This window comes from Eurypyga helias, unplaced genomic scaffold (assembly GCF_000690775.1).
Source record: "Eurypyga helias isolate BGI_N326 unplaced genomic scaffold, ASM69077v1 scaffold13839, whole genome shotgun sequence".
Taxonomy (NCBI): domain Eukaryota; kingdom Metazoa; phylum Chordata; class Aves; order Eurypygiformes; family Eurypygidae; genus Eurypyga; species Eurypyga helias.
The window spans coordinates 1-13,262 of NW_010270272.1; the positions used below are offsets into that span (position 1 = coordinate 1).

The window sequence follows — 13,262 nt, forward strand, 5'->3', positions numbered from 1 at the left end:
GTGATTCTATGATACTATGATTCTAAGATTACCTCTATCCTTAAAAAAAAATTTAAACCCACTATTCTCTATATTTTCCTCTCCTGTGCTCTGTTTCTAGGGTGCTGATTTCTCTAAGAAAGAATGTAAGCGTAATGAACTCCTGTTTACAAGTCACAGAACCTTGAAATTCTCCCTTTTTATTTCAAAGCAAGAGATCAGAAAATCTTTCTCAGTTGCTCCTCATCCCTCACCACTGCAGATCTGATAAGCTGTGTTCAGCAGAGGTTTAAACTCAGCAACAAAGCCAATGCAGAACAACAAACGATGAGCAGTTTCGTTGCCAGTCTGGTGAGTAGCTTTGCTCTCCAAACACAAGGACAGACATTGAATAGTGTGTTTCTCTGAGGAGGGCGGATTTGCTCTACCTGCTCTCCACGCTGGCTGAACACATGCCTCCTCCAGTTCAAAAACGGTGCTCGGGTGTTACAGTCGTGATGTAGTCAAAATTTCCAATTTGCAAGTAATCTATAGCCAGATTCTCATCCCTGGTAGTCCAATGGCCTTCAAAGAGACTCATAGCTTCTACATTTATGTGCCCTGCTTTTGCCTAGGCTGGATTTTTTGTATGGCATTTACCCCCATCCAACAAGCACTGTGTGAATTGTTTATCTCCCTAATAATAATGTGGAGTGGAAGGTGAGTTGAATTGTGTGGAGGAAATGAACAATGTTCCTTTATGCAAAACAAAGTTAGCCGAGAGGATCAGGTCCGTAAGGTGTTTTTTATAACTAAGAAAAAGATCTATGCAAAGCATAAGCCACACAGAACACCATGATTTTTAATCAGACACTAGCTAAACTGTCATTAACTTCAGTGGAACTGAAGAAACTGGAATATTGCCTTCATCACTTCAGCTCAAATCAGATTCTTGTAGTTCAGGTTTATATAAGGTCTGGAAGAAGTACTTCCACAGTCAAACCTCTGATTTTTTAAAGAACTTTCCATAGATATCTCCTTAAACATTATATATATATTTGCAGAACCCTGTGGAATCAATTCTTGCATTCTTTTTAAATTAAATTACTCCACCCCTTCATGTAGTCCACATGAGGAAGTGGGAACTGATATGCTATATTAATCTTTTCACCATGGTCCCGGATGTCAGTTTTATTAATCTTTGTTTTCTTCCCAATTATTTTACCCATAGAACATGAACTGTAGCATATCTGACAGACATTCTTTATAGAACAAATGGATCTCACTATTTAAACAGGTGTGTCATGCTTTAAAGAAATACTTGCAATAGTAGTATTTCATTTTAACAATACAAATAAAGCTCAGTTGACTGTAGAAAATTAATGAAAATTACTGAGTACAGTGGATGGAGTAAAATAATGCAACTATCTCCCAAGACATTGAGTATCTGGAGGTCCTAGACTGCCTCCCTGCACAGTCAATAGAGAGGCAGTCTTAAAAACTATGGTAGGCAGTTTATTAGGCTTTCTGATGGTGATAACCCTGGTCTCATCAAAGTTGCTACAAGCATTTCAGATAAAAACCTACCCTTATCTCAGAACATGGACGGATATGGGAAACCTTATCACAAGCGACTTCCCGTAGTGCTGCCCACTATACAAAGAAAGAACAAAACCAGCTGTGTTAGAAAGGAATTATAATCCAATATTAAAATGCTGGCAACAGCATACAGCTGCAGAAATACCACAGAAAACAGGGAAGAATGGAACAATATTGAGTTATACTATGGACAGCAAGTTCAACTTCAGAAGGAGAATGGTGCTCCGTGGGCAAGGCATCACAGCAAAGGCAAGGGATGAGGAAGGGAACTGCAGTAAAAGAATGAGATGTGCAGAGGCTTTATGCCTTCTAAAAGCCAACAGGCAGCATGGAAGGAAACAAGGCAGGTTGTGTTTAAATAGGGCAGAGTTAAGCATTGAGGACCTGTCAAGGGTGACTTTGTGATATTCCCTTATAAAGGAGTGGAAGCAAAGCTTCTGCAAAAAGAAAAATGAGCTGAGTGATGCTGCGCTGGAGCACAAAAATCAAACACAAGCTGCACATCTCTGCAGACTAAAGGGGGAAGGTGTGTATGCCTGCAGGCATTCTTCAAGTGGGTAGGTCTTGAGCAGCACATGGGGTGAATTGTGTGTACCATAATGCCTAGTGTCACAGTCTTTGGCCTCAGCGAGCTAATGCAATGTAAATTTTATTTTGCAAATGGAAGTTCAGGAATCACTTGGAAGAAAACATCAGTGTGTTGCCCAGTGTGCAGGTCCTTACGTGCATGGCCACGAAGTGAGTTGAGAACTTACGTCTCTGCCTCAGAATATTTATCCCACTCTTTTTCCAGAGCCAGAAAAGACAATCACAAAGCAGCCATCCCTAAACTAAAGCTTTCATTTTGTGACCAGAACATCAGCATTGCAGCCGCTGATCAGACTACGAGTATCTTGGCAAAGTTGAAGTCAAAGTGCTGCAAAAGAACAGGCCTTCCACCTTGCCCTGGTGACAAGAAAAAAAATCTAGAACAGTGTAGTTGGATTGGTTCATTTTCAGTCACCTGGTCCTTAAAAAAAGTTCTGCACTAAAATGTGCAGCCCCAAAGCTGATGTCATTTATTGGCAATAAATATTGACAAGGAAAGAGAGGGAATGCACATGTATATATATATAACCCTAGAGTGAGGAGAGACTCTCACTCCTGCCACTCTTCGTAAGATACAGAAGGATTCTGGCTGGACGAAGGTAATATATGCAGAATTTAATCTGAGTATTAGAGATTTCATCTGTAGCATCACTTGGTCAGTATTGATTGGCCACTGTGCTACAAAGGCTAAATTACTTAATATCTAAGTTGAACCAAATGTGACAATTAAAAGAAAATGCCTGCTTATAATAATTACAGAGGAAGAATTCTTTAGAACAAAACATAATACTTTGAATTCTTTAGAACAAAACATAATACTGTGACTCGCTTCATTCTACAAACGTGAACATAATTTTTTTATTTTTTTGCAGAAGACATAATTGATTGGTGGTTTTTTTCATTTGCAGAGAGTGGTCAATCACAGGACTTGTTTTTCTAATGTCATTTGCATTATTGTTATGTTGATTTTATGTCACTTGAATATTGGGATATACCAGTACAGCTATACCAGTTAATTTTGAAAAGTTAACTATCCGTCCAAGTTTTTAAATATATACAGCAATAAAATGTCTATTAAATTATGCAGTAAACTGTATTTTCTTAAAGAGATTTTTTTTTTTTTTACAATATGAAAGTTAAAGATGTAAATACAGAGAAGATAGAAAAAACCTGCATCAAAGTAACTGAAAAAACCCCAAATATTTGCACTCTTGAAAACTTTCAAACCTGCTATGCCCTGAAAGCCTTATCAGCCAGCAGAGAAAGGCTCTGCTAAGGATTGAAGTACCAGGACTAAACACAAAAAGCCTGGACTGTATTTTTCAAGTAGAATTTTGTTTCTAGTTTCTTAGCTATAGATTTTATTTTTTTACATTCCATCAAATTTGCATTAAATTACAGTTTTCAAGCACAGCTACCTAAAAATGTGTTGCTAGTGTTCGTCTTTTCAGAAGCATAGAAGTGATTTAGTGGGTTGAATATATTATTGAAATGGATGGATAATCGTATCTGGGAACTGTCGTCTTTTGACTTTGAAAATAATGCCTAATACATTTACTCTAAGGGGCAGAGTTGATTGTACAGTCTAACAGTCCCTGATGTGCAGTAGTATTTTAATCAAGTTTAATTCTGGATCTATAAATGTTTTATGTTTCCAGTTGTAGCACATCTGTGGGGATTCCCAGAAATACCTTGTTTTGCATGTAAGGACAAGATAACTCCTCAGTTGGCGAAGATACCCCTTCAGTTTAGGAATTTATTATTGATTGATCCGAGTCAGATCCCTGCCTCTACCTCATGTATGTGATTTCTTTATGCAAGTGTGGGAAAACAAGCTAAAGGCTGAATATCTGAATCACATGAAGTCTTTGGTGTGATAGGGCATGTCTTGTTGATTTATGTCATGCAATGGGATACAATACTGAAACATATGATCAATCTAATTGCAGCCTATCTAGTATCAGGAGCATTATAGACACCAGATCACCTTCTCTTAGTATTTTCATCGGCTGAATAGACCTCCTAAGAGTTAAGATTTCTTAGCCCAGGCACAATGCCAACATAACGTAACTATGAAGCCCATTTGATTCAAACTCACATCTCTGTATGGCAATGCTGTGCTACCATTTTTGTTAGTATCAGTTTGGGAATAGATACGTCAAGCTCATTACCTTGTGAATTCATGAAAGAATAAAGCACATTACATAGCATAATCCAACAGCTTTTGGTCTGAACTCAGACAATTTAGCTTTGCATTGCTACCATGCAAGTGAAAAGAGGCTTCCCTCTTTGTCTTTTGTTTAATCTCCCTACCGGTAGGTTGAAATTTTGCATAGCTGGGCATCTAAAATTAAATTATCTTGTTCCAACAGTGGCTTGATTTCCACCTTCTGATATATGGACTCATGTCTTATTTGTTCATGAGCACTTTGATGTGAATATTAGCCCCAAGATCTTTTGGCTGGGTGCAAAAGTTACATGGTATATTTACATTCTCTAGTTGACTGAGCTCCAGTCTTAGCGGAAAGTCTTTGTTGTAAAAATTATTAATGTTTCTAGCTATACCTATACTTATTAACATCTAAATCCAAAGGAACTCATTCTCAAACTCAAAGGTAAATGCTGGCAAGAGCATCACTGCATCGAGCCCTTTAGCATGGCATTATATACTGTGACGTGTTTTGGACTACTCCTACTGCAAATTAGTGTGGGATACGTATAAAATGTGAACATAAAAATGTGTCTCACATGCAAAGAAAGATGTTTAAAAATTCATATTTCCCAGTGGTCTGGCAGGCCTTTCCCAGCACCTCTATGCGGGTCTGTATTGCAGTTGGAAATTTAGCCCCATATGAGGGACCTGCTTGTGCCCAGTTGCAGACCGCAAAGTATAGAACTTGTTCCACAGTGAAGATGAAAGTATTGGAGCTGCTGCACTATTTATAAATGATAGTCACACCAAAGCATCTGTGAAGAAAAAAAAAATTTATTATTCTTTTTGTTGTTGTCATTATTTTCCCTATAATAAGCAGCAATTTCTGACACCACAGTTACAGGCCGATTCACACTGTACTAGATGGCAAGTAAATCTACTGACTTCAGTAACATAAACCAAACAAAAATAAAAGGGAGATCAGATAAAACATCTAGAGGCAGTTTCAGGTGTTAAATAATGAACAGGATATAGATAGTGTTATAAATGTCACCTTTTTTGAGTCATCGTTCTAGGAACAAGGATTTTTCATTCTGTTGAGTGAAAGAAGAATGAAATGCAAAGTGCTTTTCCAGGACCCTGATAACTTGCTGTTATTCTTTGAGCTGTGAATCCATCCTTTAGTTCCTGCCAGAATTAGAAGCTCTTAACTCATTCTTCTCACCTCACAGGAAGAGGTTTATTTAATCATTTAACAGAGATGGATTGGTGGATTGTTTATATTTTCATTATATATTTGTGGTTTTAACAGGTGTTATCCCAATAGTTTTTCTGTCAAGCAGGATTTCCTAGATCTCTACCACTTACCTGTACTGCTCATGCTGTGGATTTTTCTCAGAGGGCAGCTTTAAGGTTTATTATATTGGACGGTTTTTATTACATCTATTTTCTTTGTTTGCTTCAGTCTGTTTTAAAATAACATGTTGCACTCAAAGGTACTCTTCCTCAGGATTTTGCCACATCTTTACCAAATAAAAAGACATGATTTCCTGTATATCCTGAAAAATACAAAGCTTATTCTGACATGCAGAAAAATATCCCATGAATATGAGTGGGCTTTGCTGTCTGTGTATGTACTGTGGTATTTACTTCCATAGGACATCTTAGCAGCCAGATGGCAATAGCCAATATTATTTCATGAACATTTTGATTTATGTCTAGGTGTAGGTTGTAACTTGAGAGTGATCATCATCATTTACTGGAGCCATTATGGTGCTGATTTGATGAAAAAACAGGGAACAGGAAAGGAACAGAGACAACTGTTGCTGTGTTCAGTGTTCTACTCCATAATACCAGTTTATGCCACTTATGGTCCTTACTTCAATGCAAGGTGAAATCTCTCTGTACGAGATAGTGGTGCCCTTGCACCATCACATGCTAATTTGCACAGTTTCAGCACATTCAACTGTATTGGGTACCAGTTAAAACAGTCTCCTGATTGGCAGGCTTGACCTTGACACTGTTCTGTGTCTTGGTTACCTACCACATTGCACAACTTTATGCAACAGAGATTAACGTTTTTTGATTTGTTTGTTTGTTTGTTTGTTTTCTCTGTAGAAATGGATCTACTAAGTTCAATCATTTTCCTGGCAGCTTTGCTACACCAGTCTGATGTACAGGTAGGAGCACTGCTCTCTTCAAAAGAGGGAATATCTGAGCACATTGTATATATATGTCTGATATGGCATAGTCTGAGCTAGTGATCTCTAGAGCTTTACAACTCAGGGTTGAAATTATTGTTAACATGTTGGTATAAGACAATAAATATGAACTCTTGTCCCATAGATTTTTGTATGAAAATATCTTTTCTGCCTACTAAAATGTCTTTCTCTTCACAAGAACAATTTTAAAAATTCATTTTCCAAAAATTATGAAATAAAGCTATTCTAAAACAGTTCAGTTAAGAATCAGAAAGCTAATCTTCACCTCTCCTTAAAAAGGATTAATCTTGTAAGATGCAGAAGGCCTACCTCATAGGCACTTGAATGTGAGCTATTTGTCAAGAACTGCTTATTAATGAATGAAAAGAAATAAGTACTCCATGCATGCCAATCATCTCTTTCATCAATAAATCTCGTGTCAACTGTATCCTAAGTATCTTGCTTCCTTTATCTGAGCATAACAGCAGTCTCAAATAACTGGATGAGATGTTATTTCTACCACTGCAAATGTCTTAAGTTGAATTGGATATATGACACTTCATGGGGTAGGTTCAGTTGCCCGAACAGAAGTGTCTTAGCGCAGCTTGAGACCCACCAGAGTATCTAAGCCATCCATGGGTGGCTGTACAGACAGCTGTACTGTTCTGGAGCAACAGTCTGAGACTAAGTAGGGCTCTATGGGCATTTCAAATGGCAATAGGTGCTGTTTTAAGCCACTGACAACAGCCTTTAAAACCTAAAATTGAGCCCTGAGTGCAAAGCAGCGGGACTCATCCATAGTAGTTGCACATTTCAGAATCCAGTCTCACTCATTTTATACTTTTCACATTGACCATAAAGGCAAACTGAGATGACTTCTAGATACTTATATCTATGGTACAGGTATCTAAAATTTAATAAGATCGATCAGTGTCTACAAAAGAGACCATCACACCAGCACTGAAATTCATCTCACTGACTTAAGCATCAAAGTAGTAGCTGTCCAGATCTCTGCCAGCCTCTCTCTACAAAGGAAGGAGAAAGAGGTATTTGTACAGAATGGTTCTGCCAGTCCTAAAAAGGAGTTCAGATTTTGTGGGATGAGCTGGCTCTGCCCTCTCCAAAGGAAGAGATGACAAAGGGAGTGCAGGTGTCTAACTTACACTGAGAGGTCTCATTTTTGTACATTAATTGGAAAGAAGCTTTTCCTGAAAGATGTTATAGTCTGAAAACAAAAATATTGCAACCCTTTTTTCTGCAAAGATTCTTAACCTGTCACTATGCAAGGGACAATATAAATCATTCATTGCTTTCTTGACCTTAGGTATTTAAGAAGATCGTCTGCAACCAGTCCTAAATTCTAATCTAGCTTCACACAATTCCAGAGCTTACAAGAGACAAGAGCTAGGGATGGTTTTAGTGAAAATGAAAGATCAAAACCAGTCTTCAGATTTGATTCCAGAGCTAAGCTTTCCCTGTGTTTGATGTGGAACATCTGAAGGTAGAATTCCTATCCATAAATTTAATTTAGGGTCACATCTCCTAGCGAAAAGTGCAGTTGAAATCAAGGAAGGAATCAAAAAATCAGCTATCATAAGAATAGAAGGACCAATAAAGGAAAGTTGTGAATTTTCAAGAAGCTTTATTTTGACAAGAAGCTCATAATTCATCTTGCTTATTAAACTTCTGATAACTGGTAACTTCATTGTTTGTTTTTTTTTTTTTCCCAGGGTTTTCAGTATAAACAAATGGACACTTTCTCCTTCCCTCATTTCAAGTTTCAAAACCAAAAACTGATCCTCGAGCAGCACAATGAAATAAGGAGATCTGTAATTCCCACAGCCAGGAACATGTTGAAGATGGTAAGCTATGCATTGCAGCTGGGCTTCTTCCCACATAAATAGCAGAAGATTGTAGCCATCTAAACAACCCACACAGTGAAGAGAAGGGGCAGGAAAGGTGCTTTGGGATTGAAATGAAAGAAAAAGAACTTTATACCTTTGTTTCTGCAGGATTCATGATTAATTTTGCACAACTTTATGCTGCAAGCACTTGTAAAATCATTGCAATGTTCTCAGGATGGACCACAAGCACTAGTTGAAATATTTCTCCTAACCGACATGCCTTAGAGTCTTCATTTAGCAAAACCCAATTAAGCAGCATTAGAAATGTCCCACACCTAGGGTTATTTCACTACAGGAGCTAAAAACACAGGCTTGCCCTAGCCACATCTATTTATTGCTGTCAAGCATATGTTAACACAGCCTGCACAATGGGTCACAAGTTATTGCCTTACGTCTGCTCATTGCAACAGACAGCAACTGGGAGCCTTTTCAGGGAAAAAAGTGCTTAAACCAGGGATAAGGTACAAAATGCACTAACGGCTCTCAGATTATGAATAACACTCTTTAGTCTGTGTGATAAGCACCTCCCTTAGATGAAGAGAAATCATGCCCTGGATGACGGAAAGTGTGTGTAAAACAAAGGTGGAGCACGAGCACCAGCAGCAAGATGCTTCTGAATCGCGCACAGGAGGGCAAAAAAGGCCTAGATCTGCCTACCCATCTGTCCACAGCTGAGCTTGCTTTGCCCACCACTGCTGGCATCCCCGTCACCCCTGCTATTCTTCGTTACCCCCATCCCATAGGCTGGTCAGTGTTTTATGGTTAAGTCTGCATGGTAAGACTTGCAAATGCTCCCCAGGTTGAGTCCAGCTGGTTTCCATCATTACATCTTGGCTGCACCTGGGCTGAAAATCAGTTGTATACATTTTAGTGCACTGCACACTGCAAAGTTGACTCAGACACAAAGCGAAAAGCAAGCAGTCATATGTTACAAGATTCCTATTATCAGGACTGTCTGGAGATGAGGACTATGTGATACTGTGCAAAATAACCTGCTCTACAACTTTTAAGAGCTGAAGAAATGTTGTGCCCATGCCCCAGTAGTATAAACCAGCATGACTCCTCTACTTTCTGTTGAGGACCACAGGAGTGTTCGACGCACAATGCCCAAGTCACCCCCCATTTTTTTTCTTCTCCCTCACGGACTGCGCTAACTGATCTGTGACCTGGATACTTCTTCCTTTGTGTCTTTCAGGTGTGGAGTGAGAAAGCTGCCAAAAGTGCTCAGAAATGGGCAAATAAGTGTGGGATGAAAATCAGCCCAAGGGACCAGAGAGTCATTAATGGTACATGACAAATAAGGAGCCTAAGCTGATGGGTTAATGACAATTTGCAGATGACCCCAGTGCATGTGAACTACAAACGGGGCTAAATTTTAGTTTGTTGTATAATATCTTTGGAGGATTATTAAACAAAAAATTATCATCTTTGTCAGGCAAATACCCTGAAAGACAAATTGTTGGAATTTGGGAGAGATGGGTGTTATATACTTGTCCTGCTTTTTTTACCCTTAAGTGTCCACTTTTGGCTCCTGCTGGAGACAAGGCAGCACAATAGATGACTATTGGTTTGACTAAGTTCAGATATTTTGTGTAACAGTTGGCAGTTATAGAAGTATCTGTGACTGAAAGCACACCAAAATCAGAATAACATATCCTGCAGCTTTCCTAGGATCAGGTGTACTATCCTCTTCTTAAAAATCACAAGGCAAATATGTTGGCATCATAGAGATTTTCTTCAGGATGTAGCTACAACCTCTCTGTCCGACCTCCAACCCTACAGTTTGTTTCTCTCGTAAGTAAAGACCTCACTTCTACTTCAGGTATCACCTGCGGTGAGAATGTATTACTATCATCTTACCCAAGGACATGGGCTGAAACAATTCAAGTCTGGTACAGTCAGTCCTCCAATTTCAAGTATGGATTTGGAGCAACTGCGAAACACGTCAATATTGAGAGTTATACTCAGGTATGGAGAATTCAAAAGAACCGCAGTGATATGCTAGAATTACAGGATTACACTTAAGGGAGCTGGGAGATATTTATTATCAGAAAAAAAATTATCACTGTCACCAAACCATTATCATTATCTATCATTCACACTATGATCCAAAGATGAATGCTAAATTAAAAACTAATTCTGAGGCAATGGAAGCAGTATGTAGGAAGAGCTGTCCAGAAGAGAAACATTATTCTGTAGAAGAAAAAAAATCTAATACCTTCAATTTGGAAATACATATGTTATATATGAGGATTGAAATACCTGATTAAGAATGGTCAAAACAAAATATCTATGATGAAAATAATCTAATTTAAACTTTGGTGTTACCAGAAACTATGTCCAAAACATTTTGAAGCTGGAGGACATGGTAAATTAATTTTCCTATTTATTCTTTCTGACACCTAAACTGTAAATTTAAAAACTAAATAGACAAAAAAACCCAAATGTTCTGGTTCTGCCATTTTGTGAGCTCATTGCTGAGAATTCAATAAAACTTGACTCTGAAATAATGTGTTTATTTTTAATTCTACAGCTAATCTGGTATAACAGCTACCAGATTGGATGTGCAGTTGCCTACTGTCCTAAGAACCAATTCAACTACTTTTATGTCTGCCAGTACTGTCCTGCGTATGTACTGTCTTTTTATTCATTTAAGATGTGATAGTTCTGGATGTGTATTCAAAAACTCTTGCAGTGCATTGGTCATGTAAGATAAAATGATTACAGTTTATTTTAAGCATTTATCATTTTGAAAATATCAATGTGATTTCTGGATTTAACATGAGGTTAAATACTAATATTTATTTTATTTCACATTAAAACAGACATCAGGGAAATTTTAGCCTACAAACAAAAAAAAATCTGTCTGTCAGGATCAGACATCATGCACAAACCCTGCCATAAGTTTGACCACAAAGAAGTAAATCTGATGCAAAATGTAAGCCAGCAGCAAATGAATATTCACAGAGGAAAAGAGCACATCTGAAACAGCTGCATGTCACAAGGAGGCTGCTGAGGTTCTTTCCTTATAAGCTGCAGTCACTTGAAAGCCATTAGAAAATCAAAACTAGGAAGAACATAAGATTTTTTTTTAACCAATAATGCTATATAAAGGCAAATAATCAATTAATTTTCTTTCCTTAATCCTTATTGTCCCTCCTCATTAAAATGAAAGTTCTTGTAGTTTAAGAATATCTGAAAGTAAAACACAATTGTCTATGAAAATTATTTTATCCAAAAACTTCTGAAAGCCTTTCATTGTGATAAATAACATAAACTCTTGTTAATAGCTCAGAGCTTCACTTTGATCTTGTTTTGTTTTGTGTTTCAAATTTCAGGGGAAATAACATAATGCAAATAGCCACACCTTACAAAAGCGGACCAAAATGTGCAGACTGTCCTGGCCACTGTGACAGAGGGCTTTGCAGTAAGTGGATATATTCTCCTCCTTACAACAAACATAGAATCACAGAATCACAGAATGGTTTGGGTTGGAAGGGACCTTAAAGACCATCTAGTTCCAACCCCCCTGCCATGGACAGGGACACCTTCCACTAGACCAGGTTGCTCCAAGCCTCATCCAGCCTGGCCTTGAACACTTCCAGGGATGGGGCATCCACAGCTTCTCTGGGCAACCTGTCCCACTGCCTCACCGCCCTTTCTGTGAAAAACTTCTTCCTGATATCTAATCTAAATCTCCCCACTTTCAGTTTAAATCCATTACCCCTTGTCCTGTCACTACAGGCCCTTGTAAAAAGTCCCCTCCAGCTTCCTTGTAGGCCCCCTCAAATATGACATAATAATCTAGTTCCTCTGCAGCATTTTATTTTTTCACATTTCCCTCTTACTAATCTGGAGGGCAGGTCCTAGAACTGTCCCTTTAATTTCTCCCAGAAATAGCAGTGGTTAAATATCCCACCAGAACAGGCACAATCTTGGGCAGGGAGCTTGGACCAGATGACATCCAGAGGTCCCTTCCAACATCAGCCGTCCTTTGAAAATGGCTAAATTTTGCTGCTGTTGAGGAACAGGTGCATTATCACACCATCCATCTTCTGCTGCCATCTTCTGGAAAGACCAAGACAGGTTGCCTTCATGTACTTCAACATCTAAGGGCATGAACAGGTTGTCAGGTCTCACATGTTCGCATGTATGTGAGGATCAGCACAGACCCCTGAGTTATGCAGAATTCCATGTGGAGCAGGTCAAAGCACACAAATAGATGGATGGGAACGACAAGATACCACCTTTGTGCCTGTATTGCCTTTTCTATAATATTCAAGCAATTTTAACAGCAGAGCAAAAGCACAAAGACAACATAGACATGAAAATTTGGAAATTTTTTTTTTAAATGCAGAAGTATGAGACCAGGTTTTGGTTTTCAGTTAATATTTCATGGTTTTGTTTCTGTTTGCTTTATTTTAGCCAACCCCTGCAAGTATCAAGATTTGTTTGGCAACTGCAGAAATCTGAAAATCTTGTTTAGCTGCAACCATTCACTGGTGAAGGAGAAGTGTCCTGCTACCTGTAGATGCACCACTCAAATCGTATAATGTCCTGGTGGATATCCTTATAGCTGCTGCGTGTCTTACTTATTCTAGGAAAGAATAGAGATGTCTTACTTACTTACTTATTCTAGGAAAGAATAGAGCTCACTGTGAAGTGTATTCACTCTCAGTGTATCAGTTCAGCCTGACCTACAGGTAACATTTTCTTCTGAAATTTCACCATTATTTCAGTCCTAAGTAAGTCTAGTAGCACAAATAACTTCTGGTGTTATTTTAGACTTAGTAGAAATCACCCTTAAGCTAACAACATGTTACTTTGTGGTTTTCCATGCAGTGGATCTTCCACTGATTC

At 38.4% G+C, this 13,262-nt stretch overlaps 1 protein-coding gene across 1 annotated transcript; it reads left to right on the forward strand.

The window, feature by feature from the left end:
- Positions 1 to 6,415: 6,415 nt before the first annotated feature.
- On the forward strand, positions 6,416 to 12,929 carry LOC104504667 (cysteine-rich venom protein TEL1-like; the record flags this gene model as incomplete). Its single annotated transcript, XM_010158393.1, has 7 exons — positions 6,416 to 6,477; positions 8,229 to 8,360; positions 9,598 to 9,688; positions 10,225 to 10,370; positions 10,936 to 11,030; positions 11,741 to 11,829; positions 12,828 to 12,929. Coding segments are annotated over 7 exons (717 nt in total), but the record flags the coding sequence as incomplete, so codon positions are not given.
- Between the last annotated feature and the right edge of the window lie 333 nt (positions 12,930 to 13,262).